The 24,915-nt window shown below is 37.3% G+C and overlaps 2 protein-coding genes and 2 long non-coding RNA genes across 4 annotated transcripts; 2 read left to right on the top strand and 2 right to left on the bottom strand.

Moving 5' to 3' along the window:
* Positions 1 to 7,705: 7,705 nt before the first annotated feature.
* LOC111209618 lies at positions 7,706 to 14,542 on the bottom strand. The gene is made up of 3 exons (XR_007324165.1): positions 8,680 to 14,542; positions 8,452 to 8,556; positions 7,706 to 8,373 (listed from the first exon to the last, which is right to left on the bottom strand). It is a non-coding gene; the product is annotated as an uncharacterized LOC111209618 (long non-coding RNA).
* Positions 14,543 to 14,993: 451 nt separating this feature from the next.
* Positions 14,994 to 19,405, top strand: LOC125587786 (homeobox-leucine zipper protein ATHB-53-like). The gene is made up of 2 exons (XM_048758953.1): positions 14,994 to 15,713; positions 16,041 to 19,405. The coding sequence occupies exons 1-2, from the start codon at positions 15,270 to 15,272 to the stop codon at positions 16,290 to 16,292; spliced, it is 696 nt and encodes a 231-aa protein (XP_048614910.1). The 5' UTR covers positions 14,994 to 15,269; the 3' UTR covers positions 16,293 to 19,405.
* Positions 18,037 to 20,346, bottom strand: LOC106405944. Its single transcript, XR_007324163.1, has 2 exons — positions 18,993 to 20,346; positions 18,037 to 18,888 (listed from the first exon to the last, which is right to left on the bottom strand). It is a non-coding gene; the product is annotated as an uncharacterized LOC106405944 (long non-coding RNA).
* Positions 20,347 to 21,599: 1,253 nt separating this feature from the next.
* On the top strand, positions 21,600 to 23,165 carry LOC125588959. The gene is made up of 3 exons (XM_048760963.1): positions 21,600 to 22,043; positions 22,131 to 22,472; positions 22,561 to 23,165. Exons 1-3 carry the CDS (start codon positions 21,756 to 21,758, stop codon positions 23,038 to 23,040), a joined length of 1,110 nt encoding a protein of 369 aa, XP_048616920.1. The 5' UTR covers positions 21,600 to 21,755; the 3' UTR covers positions 23,041 to 23,165.
* Positions 23,166 to 24,915: the final 1,750 nt, after the last annotated feature.

Here is a 24,915-nt window from a genome sequence, read left to right as displayed (position 1 = left end):
CTCTGCATTACTGGCATGACGAGATAGTAGCTAGAGTGGGCCAAGAGCTAGGCACCTACGAAACTCACGAGCTATCACGTACAACAGCGAGAGTTAGAGTCTTGGTAGATGGCCTCAAACCCCTCACTAAAGAATCTATAATTGAATTTGACTCAGGAGAGGAGAGTAAGATTACTTTGGAGTATGAAAGATTGGAGATGCACTGCTCCTACTGCTATTCCCTGCTCCACTCACGCTCAAACTGCCCCAAGAAAAGACTGGAGGAAATCCCACGCCCTAGCTTCCCAGAAACAAAAAGAGGAGATACGATTCCAATCTCTGTTTTTGAAGAGAGACAAACTGCAAAGGTCTCTAATCCCGTCGCTGAACGTAATATCTACCGGGCCTCAGACTCTCTGAGACACAGTTCAAACCCCTATCAGAAGGAGGAAAGGAGAGAAACAACAAAACAAAATCAAGAAGAGTTTAACAGAAGAGTGGATAGGCATGGGAATACCTATGGAGAGCGAGTGGGAACAAAACAGACTCGAAACCCACCACCAGAGACAACTCAGGGTGGAAAGAGGGAAGACGCGCAAACCTGGAAAACTAAACCAACTCAGGAGTTAACCCATTACAATGGGTCCCCCGCTTACTCAAAACAAAGAGAAGTTACCAGCAGACAAGGACAGAGAGGAAGAGACCTCTTCCCTCAGAGAAGTGAAGGCTTATGGAGGCCAAAACAAACACAAGTTCCTCTAGTAATCTCTGAGAACGCCATAGCAAAGTTGCCTCCGAGAGCTGAGCAAGAGACAACAGGATATGAGATCACTAGTGCTATGCTGCCATCCTCTCACCAACAGCAGATGTCTCAGCACAACCAGGGAAGGGCGAAGGAAGCAATAATGGAAGACCTACATGAGGTTACTAGACAATACCTGAGCTGTGATGATCCGGTGGAGGCAGCGGCCAGAAGACAAAGAGTACTCTACACAGATGCTAATGGGCTCATGGAAGAAACGGCTGCAAGAATCCTAGTTTCTACCCAAAGGAGGTCACCCAACTCGGAGCAAAGAGAGACGTCAGAATGTAATCCTGTTACCCCCCCACCGAAACAGGACGACTACATGCGAGCAACCCTATTCCCAGACCCAATGGCCTTATACAACACCCCTTCCAGAGTAGAAGAGGAAGGGGTTCAGGAGAGACTTTGCAGTGAACAGCCGAAGATGGTGGAACAAGAGAATCCGGGGGACACAAGTGAAAGACCTGCAAGAATCAGATCACTCATAGTAAGTCCTAATGCAGTAGAGGAAGAACTGATAGAAGAACCTGTCAATTTAGGTCAAAATAAGGAAGAAGAGGAACCATCACGTGATACCTCAACTAAAATACGAAGAAGATCCACCAGAGCTGCGAGACGAAGGCCCCTGCGCTATAGCCCAAATATTCTCAGAGGAGCCAGTTCAAAGAAGCGAAAGCTATCGCAAATCCTGAACTCACCGAGTATGGAGGCGGGTCCCTCAGAGAGGAATGAACCCGTCAGAGCTAAACAAAGATCAGCTCAAGCACATACCATCTCAAATGTGGCAGCCTCCTCTCACACGAACCCACCTGTCCAGCTTATACCAGCAATCAGGAAGAGGAACCCGGATTTTCGGGCCTCTCCACGCCCGGGTCCTTAGTAGTACTGAGCTGGAACTGTTGCGGTTTGGGGAATCCCACAACAGTCCAGCGTTTGAAGGAGATTCAGAAGAAGAATGCTCCTGACATTATATTCCTTTGCGAGACCAAAAACCCCACGGAGATGATTCGTAAAGAGCTCCAGTGGTTCAACTCTGACAACTACCTTGCGGTACCCCCACAACAGAATGGTGGAGGTGGATTATTCCTAACCTGGAGACAGGACATAGAACTGAGTGTTAATAAATCATCAAAGGACTTCATTGATACATCTATCTCCTACAAAGGGAAAACCTTTCATGCTACCTTTGTCTACGGTGAACCGGATCACACAAAACGCCTTCAGGTTTGGAATGAAATATCAAATTTACAATCAACCCCAGGTGAACCCTGGTTCCTCACCGGTGATTTCAACGAAATTGTGGACAATAGCGAGAAGTGTGGAGGACCAGTCAGGGCAGAAGGGACTTTCAGCGCATTCAGATCCTTTCTGTCTTCCAACGACTTATTTGATCTAAAATACTCAGGCAGTTTCCTTTCCTGGAGAGGTCAGAGACACTCACATCTGGTGCGGTGCCGCCTGGACAGAGCTATCAGTAATAGTGAGTGGACAGAACTGTATCCAGCCTGTAGAAGCCAGTATCTCAGATTCGAAGGCTCGGATCACAGACCACTCCTCTCCTTCCTCGATACTACACAGAAAAGAGGAAACAAACTGTTTAGATTCGATAGAAGGTTAAAAGACAATCTGGAAATCAAACAACTGGTCAAAGATGTTTGGAACAGGCACGCACACCTTCAGGTGGAACACAGACTGGCAAAGTGCAGAAAAGCCATTTGTTTATGGAGTAAAGCGCACCATGAGAATAGCAGCAAGGCCTTGGAAGAGTTGAAACAGAACCTGGAGGAGGCTATGTCAGCCCCAACAGCAGATGAGGAGCTTATTCGAGAGATCAATAAAAAACTACTCCATCTGTATAAAGCTGAAGAGAACTTCTGGAAACAAAGAAGTAGACAACTGTGGTTAACGTTGGGAGATTCAAACACAGGTTTTTTTCATGCTACTACTAAAGGAAGAAAAGCCAAGAATCGAATGTCAGTTTTAGAGAATGAGGAAGGAGTACCTTTTTATGAGGAAGAACAAATCTCTGAGGTTATTTGCAACTACTACTCTACCCTCTTCACGGCCACAAATTTTGATAGTTCACAGACGGTAGCAAAAGCACTGAAGCCATGTGTATCTCGTGACCAAAACGAGAAGTTGAGAGCTATCCCATCAGCTCAGGAGATCAAAGAAGCTACGTTCGCTATCCACCCTGACAAGGCACCGGGGCCAGACGGCTTCTCAGCCTGCTTTTTTTCAAGCAAACTGGGAGACGGTAGGACCAGCAGTTATAGCGGAAATCAGAAGCTTCTTCACCTCAGGGACCCTCGCACAGTCAATCAACAAAACAGTGGTCAGACTGATTCCCAAAATAACAACAGCAAAGAGAGTAGAGGAGTACAGACCTATTGCATTATGCAATGTCTACTACAAGATTATCTCAAAGCTCCTATCTCTACGGCTCAAACCAGTTCTAGCAGCTATCATTTCTGAGAATCAATCAGCTTTCATCGCAGGACGTGCGATTTCAGACAATGTTCTTATTACTCATGAAGTGTTACACTTTCTAAAGAACTCAAAAGCAGAGAAGAAATGCACAATGGCAGTGAAGACTGATATGTCCAAGGCGTATGATCGGGCTGAATGGCACTTTATATCTACAGTCCTAAAACGGCTAGGGTTCGATGCTAGTTGGATAAACTGGATCATGCAGTGCATAACAACGGTATCATACTCCTATCTAGTAAATGATTCAGTATATGGCAATGTAATACCTCACCGAGGAATTCGCCAAGGAGATCCACTGTCGCCCTATATCTTCATTCTGTGTGGAGAGGTCTTGACAGGACTATGTAGAAAGGCTGAGAGAGATGGAACACTCCAAGGAATCAGAGTAGCAAGAGCTTGCCCAAGGGTAAATCATCTGCTCTTTGCAGATGATACCATGTTCTTCTGTCAAGCAAACCGTTCAAGTTATGAGAAATTGGTACAAATACTTTCAGAGTATGGTAAGGCCTCAGGACAGAAGATAAATAAGTTCAAATCCTCCATTACCTTTTCTTCAAAAACCCCAGAGGAAGTCAAGACTACAGCAAAAGCGATCCTGGGAATCAATAAAGTAGGAGGCTTAGGCAAATATCTGGGTCTGCCAGAACACTTTGGAAGAAGAAAGATAGATCTATTTACCTCTATTGTGGATCGCATACGACAAAGATCCCTGAGCTGGTCAACACGCTTCCTCAGTAGAGCAGGGAAGTTAACTCTACTAAAAGCAGTACTCCAAGCGATACCAACGTACACAATGAGCTGTTTCCAAATCCCTATAAGCCTCTGCAAACGAATACAAACGGTGTTAACAAGATTCTGGTGGGATGGGCCTGAGGGTACAAAAAAGATGTGTTGGGTATCTTGGGATCGATTGACTAATCCAAAAGCTATGGGAGGATTGGGACTAAGGGACATTCAGTTGTTCAATCAAGCATTACTGGCTAAGCTGGCATGGAGAATCATCACGGTCCCTGATTGCCTATTAGCTAGAATCCTAAAAGGAAAATACTGTCAAAGACAAGGCTTTCTAGATACAAACCTACCAAGTGCTTGCTCACATGGATGGAGAAGTATCCTTTTTGGGAGAGACCTCCTAAAAGACAACATTGGAAAGGCCATTGGTAATGGACAGACAACCGCAGTCTGGAAGGACTCATGGATCTCCCTAGACGACAATGTTAAACCCTATGGACCTATCCAAGAGGAAGGCATGGATCTAATGGTCTCGGATCTCCTAACAGACGATCTAAATTGGAACAGAGCAAGGGTTGAAAAATTCTTACCTGAGCTTTCAACAAAGATCATGAGCCTACATCCGAGTAGAAGCGGAATGGAAGACAGATTTATTTGGCAACCCCTACCAACAGGAACTTACTCAACACGCTCGGGTTATTTCTCTGCATCCAAAAAGGTCAAAGAGCAATCAACGAACACAGATGACAACTTTAATTGGAACAGAGAGGTGTGGAGACACAAATGCTCACCGAAACTGAGACTCTTCCTCTGGTCCATCATCAACAATGCACTGCCCTTGGGGGAAAACCTCCAGAAGAGAGGAATCTTATCAGCTACAAACTGCACAAAGTGCATTGAGCAAGAGACTAAAATGCATATCTTCTTTACCTGCCCTTTTGCAGTGGAAGTGTGGAAAAGTATACCGCTAAGAAATGCAGTTCACATAGCTGCAGGTATGGATTTCAAAGAGGCACTTTTGCGCTTTAAGGATGCCGTCTGTCTACCGCCGACTGGGATCGTGGGCTCCATTCTTCCTTGGGTTCTCTGGTCTCTTTGGACATCACGAAACGCCCTTCTCTTCGACTCAAAGGAGATCACACCTGAGAAAACGGCCACAACAGGTCTTCGCTTAGCTTTGGAATGGAATCAAGCCCAAGATAGATTGATCAAAAGCAACCCCCTACCTGAAAGTGCTCGAACGAAGAACAACAGATCGACAACGGCTCCCCTCAGGAATAACTCGATTTCATGCAAGACAGACGCAGCCTGGAACGAGACGAGAAACAAGGCAGGGCTAGCATGGAACTTTTCAGGTCCCCAAGTCTCCAGAACGATAATAGGCTCCTCTACACAAGAGTTCATCTCATCCCCTCTAGTTGCAGAAGCCTTAGCAGTGCGAGCAGCCATGGAAGCGGCAAAGGAGCTAGGCTTCATCAACCTCAACGTCTTCTCAGACAGTACAACGCTCATCGGAGCAATCAACGGCAGGATCCAGAGGAAAGAGTTGATTGGAATCATCAGCGATATACAATCAATCTCATCTGGATTCACCTCTCTATCTTTCTCTCATATTCCTAGATTGGAGAATTCTCTTTCGGACTCTATCGCCAAAGAGGCTCTTCATCATTCTGTAACGAGCTCTGTAGCGGGCTAACGTTTTTATTTCTTTGGACTTGGGCTTGCCCAATTTGCTTTTTATATAAAGTATTTTCGTGACAAAAAAAAAGGATAATTAAATTGAACAATATTCTTTCATGAGAACAATATGAGCAAAACAAATTGAGGATTTAATCGTTTTGTCATGTGAATTACATTAGAGCATCCACGTTTGTAATATTCTAGTAGATATCTTATGATTAAACAAAGTAAAAAATAGTACAAAATCAGGTTAAAATTTTTTCCGAAATTTTTTAAGAAAGTATCTTTCTGACACATGCATGTGTTTATTCTAAATGTTTTCATTTTTACATTAAATTTTAATAATATAACTAAAATTAAATTAAATATTAATATTTATAAAATGAGATCATTGAAAATTTTGCAAATGAAAGATTATGTCAGGAGTGAAAATGTTTTTATATCGGTTTAGCTAATGCTAATCGTCCGACGTCATAAGTGAGTCGCCACGCATTGCCGGAGGAAAAAAAAAAAAGAAAATCTTGCTGACACGCGAAGTCTTTTAAGAACTACTAAAATATTCATCTAAAGCATCAATTTAAAATCCTTAATTATAATTAATACTCTAAAACGAAATTTTGATTAGAAAAATGTGTATTATCCTTTTAGAATGCGGTGTTCCATAACACGTAGATTTAGATAAGTGCAAGCATCACTTCTGTATAATTGTAGGTTGATTTAAAAAAATTCGGTGAGTTATTTTTCAAACATTAAGCCAAGGAGGAATATTCCAGTAGTGGATTACGAAGACACGAGAGAACATATTCCTAACGTAATAATGTATTGTTCGAGAATATGCAGTCATCATCTTCACAAAAAAACAATTATTAGTGGAAGGCAATGATATGTATGTTAAGAGCAACATTGTCAAATGTAATCTGTACGTAAATATTGTAGTTAATTGTAAGAAGAGAGTGTTTGTAATAAGAAACTAGAGTATAGCATAGTTCATCGAATAATTATTTCGGGCTACTTTAACGTAAAACTGAGGTACGTGTGTGTTTGAGAACAATTTGACCTGCGTGTCGTCGGAGAATCTCACAATTAACACACCCCCCAAGAAAGAAGAATGGAAAACACGGAATATGTGAGAAAGGAGGAGCAGTTGAGTAGCTGATAAATGAGTGAGGACACACGTAAACAAGTGGCCACGTAAACGCAAGAGGAGAGTTTGGAATCGATGAGTGTATGTGCATGAGAGAGTGTTGGGGAGTTGATATCTAAGGAGGGTTTCTTTGCTTTTTGTTTTGTTTAGTTTACCAACCAAAGCTCTCACGAGAGGATCCAACTACTTTAAATTTCTTGTGGGGTCATTGTTTATGTGATAAATAACAAAGAAAGGTTGATTCTTTGCTTTTTACGAAGCTACCTTCCCCAGCTGAGTGAACGTTACTGTTTTTATTCACCCACCCACTCTCCCTTTTCTTGACCGTTAATTTTTATATATTTTTTCCATGTTACCAAGTAAGTTGTAACCGATTCTTTTCCCTACTTTTTCAGGCGGGTGGACAATCAATTATTTCAAATACAATATTGTCAATATTTTTATACACGATCTTTAGGTGGGTAATTAGATATTTCAAATGGGCAAACTATAGCATAGCAGGCCTGGAAAACCTAACATAAAAGCCTATAACCAATTTTACAAGTTCCCGAGTCTTAAGTGAACACTGAACAACAACCTGCTCAAACGACATCCATTGCTAATTGTTTTACAATTGTGGTATAAATTGTAACTAAAATTATGATTTGCCATATTGTGATTGGTGATTTTAAATATGTAGACACTTTTAATGGTTTATATACCAATTTTTATAAAGTACAAATTTGTTTTTATAGGGTGATATTTATTAATATTTGTTAGAAATTTAAAATAATTTTAAACTTATAAAAATAGAATTTATTTCTTTACATTTTTTTTTTGTGAAAGTTTATTTAAATAAAAATAGAATTTGTTGATTTTCTATATATGTTTATGTTTGTTTATAAAACTATATTCTTTATAATTATTACTGTATAGTATTTATTATTCATAAATTTATAAATTGTACTTGTTGAATTGTACGAGCTGTTTGACGCTTCCTTTTATTTTGTTTGAAATTTGTATTTTTATGTTCTCTATATCACCGGTCTAGCTTTCTAAATCGGTGATAAATTTAACAGTAGTTAAAAATATGATATTTATGAAAAAGTATGTGGATTACAGTGAGTGACGTGCCTCGGTCATACTTATATTTTTTACCAAGGGGAAAAGAGAGCAGAGAAAGGTTGTAAAATTACCCGCTAACATAAAATACGCGGAGAACAAAACAAAGGTTGAAAGTGTTTGACTAAAGCTTGTTCGCGAAATAAGAGGGGACTCAAAATTCAAATGATACATTTCTCTCGTCTAAGTATGAAGAGGTCTGGCTTACTTTATGAGACTGGAGAACCAAATTCAATGCATTTTCTACTTATGGTAGAGATAGACGAAGCTGAAGACAAGGAAACCAGCCATCTGCATTGAAAACACACAAAAGATAAGCTCCTTTAGCAGCTGTGTATGTGTGAAAGAAAAAAAAGAGAGAAGTATGGCAGGCTCCATAATAAGGATAGGCAGTTGGGATAAATCTCTGATACTCATTATGTCTGTAAAGCTTCACAGGAATCTGCATGCATATATCCTCATTATTATTATTTTTACGTCACGCGTCTAAACACTTAAGAAGATAGTTACTCTTACTCACCTGCTTTGAAAGAGAGAATTTAGTGTAGCCGAGCTTTTTATATTCAACCTTAAACTGGAGTACACCATACACATCAGGAACCTTGAAAGATGTATGAAACAGACCCTGCACAGTAGGCAACACCAAGCAAGCTGAGTTCTAACTTGTAAAGATAAAAAGAAACTTAAATCCACAAGAAGAAAAAAGAAGAAGAGAAGACTCTGTTTAGGAGCTCAGAAATTAAGTCACCTTCTTGTCTGTTGACAAGGTTTTCAGGACATATGGGCTCAAACTGAACCTGCACATCATCCGCTACATACGGTTCCCAGCTCTTCCCTGACCACTCCAGTATCTCCGCAGTGAGGTGGGGAGGAGTGGACAACTTGGAAGTTGGGTTAGCAGGCTGAAAGAAGTTTGCAGGGAGATTAACCTGAATGTTGTTGGATTTTCCTAAAATTAATGGGGATCGGATTTAACTAAATCAAGGTGTGGTCGCCGTCAACATCAGAGAGAGAGAGACGGACGAACCTCATCGAAATCAACCCCACACTCTGTGGCAATCCCACGTCACGAAATCAGCTATGGATTTCGAATCCAATGATCCTCCACAAGCAAAGTAGCGATCAGGTAGGTGTAGGGGCTCAGTCAGAATCAGATGATGAGCCCATCGTACAAGTACTGGCCGTATCGTTGAAGCGCGAGCGAGAGGATTTGAGTGACAGATCGTCGAGAAGAACCACAACCCAAGGAGTAAGGAGATCAGCGAGAGCTTCATCATATTTGCTTCCTAGGTGTGACCCGACGACGAACGTAGCTACTAACACGAGGCGTTAACCCTCATAAACAGCTTCGTTTCAAATTTCTCGATACATTAATTAAAGTGGGCCAAACACACAATCATTTAAAATGCGCTAAACTAATATTTTGGGTTGTTATTATTTCGCAAAACAATTTAAACAGCAGTAATATCACTCAGAATTCAAGTAAAGCCCACTCCACTGTTGTTGGATTCAAGACGGCTTCTTTTTATTCCCACAAATCTAGAGACATCTTCTTTAACCTGATCCACCACGTACCACGTTCTGTAATTTTGTACGCGAATACAGTTTGGATTAATGTTGTTTATATACAATTGGACCATGGGATCCATGTCACACTTTCATTTTAGTACGGGTCTCTTTATACTAATGTTTTTTTATGCAAGACTTACTACTTCTTAATAGTAGACAACACCTTGGTGATGCTTAGCAGCTTTAATTAATCTTTACGGTAATAGAAAAACTTTTCCAGCACACAAATTTGTAAGGGTAATTAGTTTAATTATGATTAAATGTATTCTCTAGTCTATATATGCAAGACTCAAATACTCAATACTATAAAACCCATTTTGCAGTTGCTCAAATAGTAAAGATTACATCTATAAAATAATAGCGCAACGACTGTAATTTATATTCAACTCTGAGATTTATGTAATATAAATAGCGTGCAATCTGACTTTTAGTCTGTATTTATCTTTTTAAACATCCGATTTATGTAATATAAGTTAGTCTGTATAAATTACTTAACTATGACGTTTTTGACTGAGTCTCGGTTATTATTTATTCGATTGTTTAAACATTTAACCGAGTCAGTTCAATATAGCATTCCCTGGGTTCCCAATAAGTTCACATTGGGGAATAATTAATTCTCTAAATCGTGGCGTAACTTAGGGGCAACCACTTGTCAATTTTAGCCATTAAGGAGGTTTAAGGTTGTGAGTTGTGACATTCGCATTTTTAAAGTTTGCTGAACCATCAGATTGCTTTTAGTATTTGCTGGTAAAATGGTCAGATGTGAATTAATCTAGATCTAAAAAAAAAGATAATGTATGAAAAACTACAGATCGAATCTTGTATATCATGGTTTTGGATATTAGGTTAAGTTGTCCATCCTTGTAGCACTTGCATTAAAATACTCTTACTGCATAAGTTTATTAACGGTAATCAGTCGCCAGCACAACCATAATATAATAGGATAGTTATAGTACGAATTTGCTGATTGATAAGCTTTTGATTAATTAAAAGAAAGCAAAAACGTATGGAATATTTCTACCCACTTATCTATCTGTTACGCAAAACTGATGAGAGAGTTGGAAGTACGGGAAACAAGGAAGGCAAATGTTGGGATAAACATGACATTTAATTATTTTAATCATTTAGCTTTACTGATGATTAAGTCCGATTAGTTTATTTAAACATACATTATTATATAACTAAAAAGGACAAATTAATCGGAAGTCCTAACTCAAAAGCATATGATAAAAGGAATCTATCCCGTGCCATATGCGCATCTTCTTTCCTATTGATCAATAAGAAGTATTTTCTCTCCTTTTCCTCCTATGAATGTAAATATACACCTCTATGAATATAAAAAACAAACCCTAGTTAACGACTGTATGATTTTTATCGGTACTTTCAAACTAGAGTTTGACATTGTTGCTTGGGTTTGAATGCCTATCTCACATTTATTACAACTTGTATATAATCCCTTTTTTTTTTTTTTGAACTTAGATAATCCCATATTAAGAGAAGAGTAAACAAACCTACGCGAACTCCAAATCTTATCCATATAAAAAATTTAAACATTACATATGCCACTAAACTAAATTACTTTACCTACATATCCACCCACATAAAGTCTATCAAAACCACATATATCGCTTAATGGCTAAGACAACAGAGTACAAATTCAAGGTGGTGCATGTAGCTCTGCCTTTTGGGGTGATTTTATTATGTTTTTAATATATAGATTCGACTTTAGCTTTTGTGTGATAATGTTGTAAATGCGACTAACGATCAACTTAGTTATATCAAACATAAATAAACATGGACTGGTATTTTGTAGCCTCAACTTTGAAGGTATTTCCATACCGTGTAGAGACGTAGAGTTTTTGGGGTTTTTAAAAAGTTCGTTATATACGAAAGGAAACTTCTGAAGTCAAACGATATAATATCAATAGAGCAATTTCACCAACCATACGTTCTTTTTATAATATTTTGGATCTGGCATGGATCGATTTCCCCCAAAAAAACTTTCAAAACAAAAGGAAAAAAAAAAGATACTTCATGTGTTCATATATAAATAGTTTTAAACAAAAACAAATTGTTTCAGAATATACATAATTTTCATATTTCACTGTAGTTTTTTATTTATTGGATGTTGTGTAATCAATTAAATAATATTTATTTTTTATAATTAGTTTAATTTATTAATTAGATATTTTGAAAAGGTAACAAAAAGTATATATTTACGTTATTCCTCCTAAACATTCTCATTCATTCATTTGTATTCTATACATTGTACATGTGTAAAATTCAGTTATTTTATACTATAAGAGGATGGTATAATATAATAAAAAAACAAGATTCAATATTGGGGTACTAATCAGTAATCAATAACCAAACTCACTTTAATGTTGAAAAAAAAAAACAAAATGCAATCGGTAGAAGTCAAACAAAGATGGAGGAGGAATCTGTAGAAAGGAGAGGCCCGGAGAAAGAGGGAACGTGAGAGGACACGTGGCAGAAGTAGAAGTGTGGTCCAAGGAAAAAGGAGTATTAGGGAGACGACACGTAACAAAATTAGTAAGCATGCCCATGTGGCCTCTTAAATTTACATCACTCCTTTCACTTGCGTGGAACTCGTCTTTGTCAGCCACTTTCATTCCTTCCTTCGTCATTAGTATTCTTTTAATAAGTACTTACTTACATTAATAGTAGGATAACTATTTGTTTGTGTAAATAAAACAAGTAAACAACTACTTCAATCTCGTTTATGTAAACATAACCGGAAAACTTGCAACATAACCGGTTATGTACACCTCTTATCTGATCTTGATCGTACGTGTAATCCATACCATATTATTATTACATGCATGTGCTTCCACATTAACAAATACCGTTCTTCACGAAACTATCTAAGTTTTATCTACAAACACGTTCGAGTTGAGATATACGTGTGCATATATATCTAGATTAAGCGAATCAAATTATAGAATGTGACGTAATAAACTTGTATAAGAGACAATATGATGGCCCGACAGCGGACACCATTTATAAAATCACATTTATACGTCTGGAAAAGAACTTTAACATATGTGAGTTGTATGATGTGTCTCCCTCCAATTGTGAGAATAGCTATGGGGGGAGGTGGGCATACAACCAACATAACTTTATCCGTTTCATATTATAATTGGATGAAGAAAATCAACCTACATTACCCGAATATCTTAATTCAAAATATCAAAGACGACATGGTTATAAATATACCGAGATAAATCTTCTATACATGGTTTAAATTAGATTTTACGGTCCAACTGACATCTTTAATCTCCTCCCTTCAAGTCGTATTTTGGTAAAAATAAAATTAAATACGAAGTTACGTGAAATATTTTTGGCACTTCGATTATCTCTTAGAGCAACATTAATGGTTAAGTTTCTCAACCAAAATTTCTACACGTTATTATAACAATATTTTAACATATTTAGTTTTGTAATTAAATTTTAATGTTTTAAGAAAAATTGTACCAATAATCAAGTGGTAAGTGGAGATATGGTACCTTCCCAAAACTCCAACGTTTCTTCTGTGACAATCGATTCTCATGTTTCTCATATTCTCTTTCATATTTTTCTGTTCTTTATTAATATTTATCTTGAGGTACTTTACAAAGAAACTATCGATGATTGTGCTCTTATTGTTTTTTAACCTGCAACAAAAGTACAGTAGCTAAGTTGAATTTTATCGCCGTCCCCTTTTGAAGGCCTCGTGAACCTCACGTGCATAGCCGTCACTCAATGTCGGAATACACTTTCCTTATCTTCTTCTGTGAACTATTTATTTCTTCCTAATTATATACCTTCCTATGATTTCTGTTCGTTTCCTAGTTCTTTCGCATTACACACATAAAAAAGGCACACTCTATAACCTTTATTCTTTTTTTTTTTTACCAAGTGTCCATTCTTCTACAATGAAAGTGTAGACTACTATTTCTTTTCTTTTTTAACAACATGTACTATTTAAAACCTACAATCATGTCAACTATATATATATATATTTGCTTGGAACCCCTTAAAAGCAGGCGCAATGCATGTTAAAGGAATATACAAGTTCACAAAGCCTTCGTTGAATTTGTATTTGGCTTAGTATGCGTATTTCATTTAGATATATTTTCCTTACAACTTTGAAATACTTTTACAAAATATGACCGTAGGTCTCACACACCTTCAACGTTCGATGATACGCGCAAGTCTCAAAATATTTATGTTTTTAATTTAAGGTAACATGATTCTATATGAATTTTGTTTTCCGGCGTTATGATAATTTATGACAGAAGAAATTCCGTTAGCCTGATGAACAGAAGAGTGTTTAGTGGTTAGCATGCGCATACGTACAACGCAAAGGAGGTCATGTTCAGTTAATCGCACGGCGGATTATTATAACACTCTTGATGAAGCAAAATTCAGAACGATGATGTTTCAAATAAATTAGTAAAAAAGAAAATTCGGGAAGATTCGTGGTTATATATTTATAGTCACTACATAGTAGGTAGTGTAAAATAATACTCAGTAGGGAAAACGGGAAAAGGAGGAGCATGTTGCTTTTCAAATGGAAATGGGTGGTCTCGAGCTCCGAAAACAAAGAAAGAAAAATCCCTACAAAATTGACTAATTAACAGTATGCTAAAACAAGCAAAGACAAAGACAGTTTGTGTATACAGATTGTAGACAAACACGAATTATATAAAACACAAAACACATTAATATCCAATAGTTATCCACATGATCGAATCACTTGATTACTTCAGAATTTAGTCGCCTTCGGGATCCACACCACGTCTCTTGTCCTGAATAGTCAGCCACCTTATTTCTATGTTTTACTACTTCCGTTATAATGAAAATTATGAAGAAATGCGGCTTTCCTCTTATTTTCTTATCATAACGAGAATTCATTACTTTTAAAGTTTCAACTTGAAACTTTTAACTATTACTTGCATCTTATATCTAAGAGCATGAAAATGTTTATTTTATAATTTTTTGATTCAGTTAATAAAAATTAAAATAAATAATATTTATTTTATTTCAAACACTTTTGTTAATCACTTATAGAAGAAATATATAAATAGTGCTAAAAATTTGATTTTTTGTTTTTTTCTTATGTTATGTAAAAAATTATTATATGCTAATGTTTAGTTTACATTAAATAGTAATTATGTTACTAAAACAAAATAATTGAATAACATTAGTATATATGAAAAAGTGAAAAGGTTATTATTAATTAATAATAAATTGGATATATAATTTATTTAGATATTTTTTTACAAAGAGAAAATGAAGCAAACATTTGAAGTAAATGTTGTTTCATTTTGAAGAATATAAACTTTGAAGATAAATATATAGTCAATCACTCGATATGTGCTAAAAATATCTCAATAACTGAACATATACATAAGTGCATCATCCTCGAATGTTTACCCCCGGAGAATATAAAATATTTTTTTGAACAACAAAATATAAAATATCTATATTTGAACACGTATATCATACTCACAAAAGCATTTTATATTCAACGCACTGTCCTAATTAAGGGAAATAAATAACAGATGGCATAAGTGTAAATAAAGCAGGGAAAATAACTCAAGAATAATTAAGGTCATAATCTTCCAGCTTATAAAAAGCATCTCATAGGACTCAAACCTTACCCAAAGTCATTTCCTATTGTATCATTCTCCTTCAAACATAGTCAGAGAAAAACAGCAACTCTTGTCTGAAAAAAACTAGAGAGAAAGAGAGAGAGGATAAAGAATGGATCAAACGGTACTAAGCTCTCAAGTGTACCCATACACGATCCAAACCCAAAGCGAGTGCATCATCGTGAACCAGATGGATGGATCATCATCAGGCGACGGATCAAAGCCAGTGAAACGGCGGAGGAAGAGGAGAAGCAAAGGGTCGTCATCAGCCACCAACGAAGATGACGTAAGGGCGATGGAAAGGATGTTTAGGAAGAGGAAGTTGACCGATGAGCAAGTGATTATGCTAGAATATAGCTTCGAGAACGAGCATAAGCTTGAGTCAGGGAGGAAAGAGAAGATTGCGGGAGAGTTAGGCCTTGACCCGAGACAGGTGGCTGTATGGTTCCAGAACCGCCGTGCAAGGTGGAAGAACAAGAAACTCGAGGAAGAGTACGCTAAACTCAAGAGCCAACACGACTCAGACGTCCTCGGCCAATGTCAGCTCGAGTCTCAGGTATACATTTTTTATCTTCATCATTTATAGATCAGAGAAATTTATGATATCTGTGTTCATGACTGTATAGACATCATAATGTGGTTGTTATTAATTAGGATTGTTAAATATTATTATAGAGATGTGAAACTTAATAAAACTGAAACCCTGTATAAATATTTCAATCCGGTAGGCTTATTTATTATAGGACGTAGGAAGCGAAGGCCCACAAATAACATGAGTGGATTGGTTCGTCATCCTTTTTATCTTATCCGAAACAGTTCAGTCCGTACAAACTCTATTGGGCTCGTTGATACTAATTTATATGTTTGCATATTATTTTTGCAGGTGATAAAACTGACAGAACAACTGAGTGAAGCTCAGAATGAGATACGAAAACTTTCAGAACGACTTGTTGTCCAAGAAACATCAACAAACAGTTCAAGTTCATCGTTTTCTGTTGAAGCCAATGATGCACCAACTGATTTCGAATTTTCACCGATGGATACTATCAATGACAACATTCCATTATACATGTTGGATAATAACTATTATTTACAAAACATGGAGTATTGGGATGGTTTGTATGTGCAATTTTAACAGCTTAAGTAATTTGAAGTCTTAAGGATGAAAAACATGTTGTAGAGGTAATGTAGAAATGGATGTTGGCCACTGTTGTAAATGTAATGTTTTAAGTATCTATTTTAATATATATATATAAAATGGTTATTCTAGTTTCATACATATAAAAATCTGATATGCCTACTCCAAAGCATGCATAATTTAACTTTCACTGTTACCAAATTGGTCTTTAAATCAAGCTGAAAACAGTAGGCATTATCTGGTGTGGGGGGCTCAGTTATTACCGTGACAAAAGCAAAAGGAGGAGGAGTCAGCGATATGTGTGGCTTTTGAAGCTGGTGTAACATAAGAGACGACGGCGGTGATGTCATCAAGCTTTCCTCCGTAAAACCTGTAGCCAGCCAGCCTCCTGAGCCACGTCTGCGAAAGGACTCTGCCGTTGTTTGGGGTCTAATCCGGGCCTAACGGAAACAACTGTGATCTCATCGTTGTAGAGGTTATCATAGGCGACACCATCCGTTCCCGCCACAATCACATTAATCATGAATAGAAGCAGTGGAGGAGCCCTTTGGCTGTGGTTTGAGAATGTGCTTTCTCTAACACCATTAACGGGTCAACAGAAGAATCCTTCTTAGCCTGTTCTCTAATAGCCAGCCAGCCAGAAGACTACTCGACTTGACTTGACTTGTAGAAGAGAACCAGAAGCAGCAGACATGAGGGCTCCTCCTCTCCTTCCGGAATCAGAAAACAATCTCCAGGGAGAAGAAGAAGCTCTTCTTACTTGTTGCAGCAAAATGAGAGAGAGAGAGAGAGAGACCAGTTGAGAGGTTTAATCTGGATAGACAAAGTGGTGGTAGCTGACATCTGATTCTGAATAAAAGATAAACATCTTCCACTACTTATGAAAAATACAGACACACTTTAAATTCAAAGAGCTACATATTAACTGGCTTTTCAGTCTTGAGAGAGAGATTTAGGTTTTATTAGTTTACGATTGAACAAGTGAAAGCCCCACTCCACTCCACTGCACCGCACCAAACTCCTACTCCTCCTCCTTCATCTCCAGCCGCTAGCTCTCCTCATTCCTTGGGTCTTTCGAGTTCATATTATCTTATGTGTGATATAGCTTTGAGAGGTCTTCCTATTAATGGCCTTCCAATATTTATGTAACCCACCTACTAGCCAGCCAGCCACACTAGTCTTTCCAAATTCACTTGTTTTTTTAAATTTTGATTTTGCACTGCAACTACTCAAATGATTAAGGGATCTTTCTTATTTCTACTGAGTACTAGCAATAACCTCTACTAGTATGTTAATATGCAGATTGATTTTACCAGATAAATATCTTCTAGGTAGATTTGTCTGTGTATATATGTCATGTCTTCTCTAAGTCTTGAAAACAAAAAAAAAATAATAATAATAAGAGATACCATGGAATGGATAACTCCTCCTACTATGGATGGACATGGACCTACGAACGATCAACATTGTTTGGTCGATTCTCCCAATCAAAATCACTGGTCAAGTCGATTGGTACATTTCATTGGATTATCTGTTATCTGTCCAAAATTAGGAGTTTTCGAAAAATTGTCTTTTTGGTAAAAATATCCCCACACCTAAAGTAAAAGTCATTTACCTCATCTCCTTATTTTTCCCTCATCAGTGCAAAAAATCGATCCCACCGTCGTTTTAGGACCAGCAAGCAAACATCATACATTAATAACATAAACTTCAATCCTCACCTCATGATGATCCCCAAAAAAATCGAAAATTAACTGTTGTTGTTGTTTCTGCTAAGCTATAAGCTTTATGTACTTTATGATTAAAATTCACACTGGGGGAACAACAACACTAGAGCTGCCTGCTGCTTTCACTATTAAACAAAAATACCAAAACATATACTCTTATAAACTACACTCTTCTTCTACTCTCTCTTAGGAACTTGTTCTACCAATGTCTTTGCCTGAAAACTCCCCCGCCGTCCCAAACAGAGCTGACAACCCTCCACCGGGGTTACTACTTCCATTACCAACAGCTCTTCCCAAACCTAAAAAGTCAAGCGTTGTCTGTTTCGGACCAAACACGCAAGAGTTCCCCAACATTAGCTCTTTCAGGCCCCCCGATCCTCCTCCGCTGCTGCTACAAGGTAGTAGTCCCAGCCCAAGATCGAGTTCCATGGATGACGACGAAGCACTCGATAACGAGCCACCTGAGCCCGTGGAACCCATTTGGGCAACTTTCTGGAGCAATGCGGTTGCTGACATCGCTGGCTGTGGTGGAGGAAGACTCATAGGGGTTAGGAAGTGAGGTGGTGGATCATGTGCCATGCGAACAAAGAAGGACAGAGAGAGATGGGTTCCATGGAGGAAGATGGTGCGAATAGACTTGTGGAAGAAGGAGGAGGAGGAGTTGAGGATGCATATAATAAACTAGGGGAAGCTGTAGATGATGCAAACAAGCTGTAGTTGTTGTGGTTACTACTATGATCATTCGGAGCGACGGTGGAGCTGGAGGTTCTGGTCTCGTTGAAAGCCTTTGTTGCAGATTTCGCACACGAATCGGTTCTTTGCCATCAGAGTTTTGGGTGACAAGGCTATCACCTCCGCTTCTGGATCTGTTGTTGGCTTGTTGCAACAATATGAGTAGTTTGGAAAAAAAAAAGAAAAAAGGGGTACAGTCAGTCAGTCTATCAGCTTTTCGTTATAAAAACAAACAAACCTTTTTTTTCCACCAAACCTTTTTTTTCTCAACTCTCTTCCCTAGAAAAGATCAAAACCTCATTGCCCGAGAAATATACTAATTATTTAACCCTCAACTCTCTCTCTAGTCTCTGTTTCAACGGCTGAGATTCCACCGGAGTTTGATCCACACCGAAGGCGGCTTCGCTTGTGAGACTTCTTCTTCTTCTTTTTTCGGGCTTCTTTTGTTTGTCCCAGACAAAGGAGCTTTCTTCATCTTCTTCTTCTTTCTCTCTCTCGATAGGGGACAATTATACTCTTTTCTGCCTTGAAAATATATTTATTTATTTACCTACAATTTCTTTTATACTTGTGTCGGCTTTCCTTTTTTTTTAATATTATGAGTTTTGGATTCCCATGTACAATATTTTAATTAATACAAATTCTTTTATCCGCTGAGGATTCCAGACCATAAATTCAGACTAATCTCCATGAGGTTTTCCATTCAGACATGCAAAATTATAGGTAGAAAGGTGACTAAAACGACTGAAACCTAGAACGAACACTCCAACTGAAATTCTATTACCACTATACCATAACTTCTCGGTTAACACAACCTTTCTTCTCACTTTCATTTTATTTTTTAGGAAATAAAAGCACCAAACATTCATGAGTCAATGGTAATTTTTTTGACCAGTTTAACCAAAAAAAAAAAAAGAGAAAATAATCATAGAGAAAAATTGCATGTGGTTTTATGCAGTGTCCCAATAAATGCAATATCAGGAATTTTATTGTTTTTTCTATTGTACATGTTACGTAATCAACTGACCAAGTATTTAATATCCCTGACTTTATTGAAATTTTCGTTTTCGTTTCTTTTTCAGTGTAATTCTAATACTATGATTTTTTTACGACAGAAAAATAAAAGGAAGAAGCGATTATTTTCTAGTGGTGATAATAATAATAATAAGAAATAGCGTTTTGTTTTAGCGTTTACATGCCTTGTTGGCATTTGGGACGCTTAGATGTTGCCACGTGAGTCTGTTTATCTGAGTTGCATCCGTTGGATAAACTGGACGATGACATGTGGAAAAATACTAACCAGCTTGGATTTTGCGTTCTGTTTACACCGCCACATGTTGAACAAAAAAAAAAAAGTTTACACCGCCACATCACTCAAAACATATTTTTTCCATTACAAGAAAGTAGTTATTTTAGAATTGAAAGGGGCGAAACTTACCGCGATATATGGAATTTACTGGATCATCTATGGATTGATACTGTATATATATTGCATTATATGGCTTGTCGTGTTTGGAAAGTTGTAATAATATAAGATTTGATAAAATCTTGTAGTAATGTTCCTTCTATACAAACGTCCATTAGAACTAGCATTTGATAAAAAAAAAAGTGTTTCAAAAAAAAAAACTAGCATTTGACTTTGCAAACATATAAATTAATTAATTTGGGCCCCCTTTTATTGCTTTCCCTTGTTAGTTTCAAAGGAGGAATTATTTAGGCCCATGGGTCCCTCCACAAACACACTATTTTGCCAGCTTACAAATTCCTTAGCATATGGTCCAAAATAACAGTTCCAACCACTAGTATCCAATAAACTAACATTAGCGAATTATCATCTCTTAAAATCTCGTATTGTTTTTTGATGATCTTGATACGTATTAGTTGTAAACGTATTTATTAGTAGCATTTGAGGTTTACAAGTCAGCATCATGATTTTCTTAAATTTTAGTTATTTATTTAAATATATTTTAAATTAATCAACAAATATGCAAATTGTGTATATAAATTAAGATTTTTTTGTATTTTCATTTTTGTTTGAAATTTTATTGGTTTTGTGTCTTCTGATATTGGGTTGGACCAATTATTGAAAAGGACAAGGCTGAGAAAGATATGAGTAGCCCCCATGGACGTTACACCACTCATTATTCATTCAAGATTTATAAATATACGTTGTCCAGAGAAAGATATGGTTCAAATTGTTTGTCCAAAAATAGACACAGGAATTGTCTCTGGTTTTACACTAAGCATGACATCATTGCATATTGTCTTATTGAACACTAATGGAAAATTTTACACGAACCCAAAAGAAGAGGGCAACCCAAGACCAAAACAACCAGTTTAAACGGTATGCAAGTAGGAGATATTTGTTTGTTTACAAAGAATAAATTTGTATAACAAATCCTAAAGATTTTTTCAAAAAAAAAATAAATCCTAAAGACGAGGACAACCAAGACCAAAATGAAATTTAAAATAAAATTTATTTCTCTCGATCATCACAAGAAAAACACAATCCCCAGATTTTTGTTTTCCTCAAATTTATATACCAGAGAAAAATCATTGAGTGAATTATACAGACGAAAACTATAGATTTTAATTTGTATGGAATGGTCGTCGATATAATACTGTTTTACACTCGCATAATATACGCATCGCATGACATGCATATTACTTGTGGCTCGCATATAATATTGTTCTCAAGATTAGACCAAAAAAATATTGTTCTCAAAAACAACATTTAATTAAGATAAAAAAATTATAAGAAACTAAAACAAAGGAGAACCACAAATATTACCTGGAAGACCCTTCTAAAATAATTAAACATGAAGGAAGACAAAGTTTCGAACCAGTACCACCAATTAACAAAAACAAAAACAAAGAAGAGGTTTGATGAAATACAGGCGTGCTGACAATCTTTGAGCCATTTGTAGGTTTTGTTCAATCGATCGCTCATAGAACAAAAGAAAGTCACAAGAACAAGAAGAATCGAAGGAGTGGGAAGTGCATGAGGAAGCTGTGTCCGAACGTAGACAGAGACGATGGTTTGGAGACGGTTTTGGAAATTCCGATACCGGAGGAGTTGTTCTCCGGTATGGGCAATAACGTAGCATTGAGGTGTCAGAATATGATGACGTGGATGAAAGCTCAAACGGCTGATAAATTGTCGCAACCGCTAATCGCTGCTCGTATCAACGAGCTTCGTTTTCTTCTCTACCTCGTTGGATCGCCTCTTATACCTCTCCAGGTTCAAGTTGGTCACTCTGTTCATAAGCCTGTCAAAGATTCCTCCATTGTAAGTCATTAGGCCCCGACTTAGAGACCAGCCTATAGTTTAACTGATGACGTCTAATCAGTACTCTCACTTATTTCATTTAATTAGCAAGCTTCCACGGCGAAATACATAGTGCAGCAATACATAGCGGCGACGGGAGGACCTGCAGCGTTAAACGCCGTGAACAGTATGTGCGTTATTGGACAAGTGAAGATGACGGCGTCAGAGTTTCACCAAGGAGACGATTCCAACGTTAACCTTAAAAGCAACGATGAAATGGGTGGTTTCATATTGTGGCAGAAAGATCCAGATCTGTGGTGTTTGGAGCTCGTTGTGTCTGGATGTAAAGTCATATGCGGTAGTAACGGTCGGCTTTCGTGGCGACATTCTTCTAACCAGCAAACACCGTCGTCCACCGGAACACCGAGACCTCTCCGCCGTTTTTTACAGGTAAACCAACACGTTTATTATTTATTAATTTAATGTAGTTTGTAGGGTTATGCTGAACCGGGGCTGGTTTATTATTAATTGTTACCAGGGTTTAGATCCTCGTTCGACCGCTAATATGTTCCTCGACGCAACGTGCATCGGAGAGAAGATTATCAACGGTGAGGATTGCTTTATACTGAAACTTGAGACGAGTCCGGCGGTTAGAGAGGCTCAAAGCGGTCCAGAGTTCGAGATCATTCATCACACGATATGGGGTTATTTCAGCCAGAGATCGGGACTGTTGATACAGTTTGAGGACTCGAGGCTTCTGAGTATGCGGACCAAGGAAGGCGATGTATTTTGGGAGACTAGCGCCGAATCGGTGATGGATGATTATCGGTACGTGGATGATGTGAACATCGCTCACGGTGGGAAAACTACAGTTACGGTTTTTAGGTATGGTGAAGCCTCGGCGAACCATCGGAGACAGATGACGGAGAAGTGGCGGATCGAGGAAGTTGATTTTAACATTTGGGGTCTCTCGGTCGATCATTTTCGTCCTCCCGCCTTTTTGCTCACCGTAAACTGATTTTTTGTTATCCGTTCCAATTGCATGATCCGATTTCCATTCTCTCTTTTTTTTTTGCTACTAGGTTTTAAAAGTATCAACCAGCGAGCCGGTGTAATAAATTAATATTGATCTTGATGACTGAATCTTGCGTTACAAGCTAACAATAATATTACAAGGTTTCCATACAAATGTCATACTTTGTAGTATATGACATTTGTAGTATAGTGGACCCACTAAACTGATCTATAAAATAAACACTGCATGGAAACATAATACTTCCCACTGTAGGGGTGGGCGTTCAGGTACCCGTTCGGGTTCGGATCAGGTATTTTGGATTTTCAGGTATTTCAGCCGTTCGGGTATTTATGTACTTCGGATCGGGTTCGAGTATTTTTAGTTCGGGTTCGGTTATTTCAGATCGGGTTCGAATATTTAGATTTTGAAAAAAAAAATTAAATTTTTTATTTCTCAAATTTTTTTGTATTTAAAAATATAACTTTCACTTAACTATTTTTTATTTTTAATAGATTGAATGGTTAATAGATTTGGACATAACATTTTGAAACTAAAAAAGACATTAATTTGGTTATTGTTTTTAAATTTTGGATATAACTTTTTGTTGATTCTTGAAATAAAAAGTTTGATATGCATTTTAAGTAAGTAGCAAATCATTTTCTCTGTAATTTTATGTATATCATATGAACTTAAAGTATGTGTATTATCAATATAAATATCTTATATAAAATGAGAGATGTAAACTAGAAAAATATGGTTAATTATACATATGTTCGGTTATCTTCGGATATCCATTCAGGTTCGGATATTACCCGTTCGGGTTCGGATATCCAATCTCTCGTAATTCAATACCCGCTCAGGTATTTTGCTACTTCGGTTCGGATTTCGGTTCGAGTTTTTGGGATCGGGTGCGGCTTCGGATATCGGGTAAAGTGCCCACCCCTATTCCTCTGTTCCAAAATACTTGAAGTTTTAGGTATGTGCACAAAAATTAAGGTATACACTATTTCCTAAAAGATAACATTAAAAATATAAACCAAAAGTAATTTAGTCAATCCTTAAAAATAAGTATAAAATCTATAATATAATGAGGCAGTTATCTCATTCCTGAGCCGTCACGTCAGCGTTTTGGTGGGTTTCACTTTTAAAAAGTGTGAAAAAATGTCAAGTCTGTGCCTCGAACCCCGGTTATTGAGCTATAAACACCAACTTTTATACCACTAAACTAAATGATACTTTGTACATTGAAGGCTGAAACTAATAATATTTATAAAGGTCGGAAACCTTTGCTTCTTCGGTTTTCTCTGTGGACCGGACCTACAAGTGTATTACGAGTTTCATTTTTAAATGAGGTTTATCACGTTAATTTTCTATTTATCACATTTATTTAGTATAATTGTTTTTAATTGATTTCATGAGTTTTTGTTAAATAATATTATTTGCAGATTTCATGATTCATGGGTTTATTCCCGCCGGACGTGCTAATCATTACATGCCATTTTTAAAAGCCGGTTCTATAGTGAAAGTCGATCCTTTTGAAGTTGCTAGGTGCTCAAGCATGTACAAGATAATTGATCATCCATTCCTCATTTGTTTCATCTCACCAACTATTATTGATGAAGTCATCGCGGGTGCTCCTGAGATCAATCTCCAATCATTATTAAACTGTTTGACAATTTCCAAGTGATTGCGAAGACAAACCTAGAACTCTCATGTATATTATCATATTGCATCTGAGTTTATAATATGTTTTGTTATCATAACTGATATTTAAACTCGTAGATGTGGTTGGGAAAATCCGTTCTATCCAAGGCTTTGACCTTAGCAAAAAAATAACTCGAGTCGTTATTCGTCTCCTCATTGATCCGTAAGAAACAA

This window comes from Brassica napus, chromosome A2, assembly GCF_020379485.1.
Source record: "Brassica napus cultivar Da-Ae chromosome A2, Da-Ae, whole genome shotgun sequence".
Lineage (NCBI taxonomy): Eukaryota > Viridiplantae > Streptophyta > Magnoliopsida > Brassicales > Brassicaceae > Brassica > Brassica napus.
The sequence above is the reverse complement of the archived record's forward strand: the minus strand, read 5'-3'. Positions and strand labels throughout refer to the sequence as shown.

Coding starts and splice junctions, on each gene's coding strand:
- LOC125587786 (XM_048758953.1), top strand. CDS start 15,270: ATGGATCAAACGGTACTAAGCTCTCAAGTGTACCCATACACGATCCAA. Junction 15,714..16,040: donor AATGTCAGCTCGAGTCTCAG/GTATACATTTTT, acceptor TTATTTTTGCAG/GTGATAAAACTGACAGAACA.
- LOC125588959 (XM_048760963.1), top strand. CDS start 21,756: ATGAGGAAGCTGTGTCCGAACGTAGACAGAGACGATGGTTTGGAGACG. Junction 22,044..22,130: donor CTGTCAAAGATTCCTCCATT/GTAAGTCATTAG, acceptor TCATTTAATTAG/CAAGCTTCCACGGCGAAATA. Junction 22,473..22,560: donor CTCTCCGCCGTTTTTTACAG/GTAAACCAACAC, acceptor AATTGTTACCAG/GGTTTAGATCCTCGTTCGAC.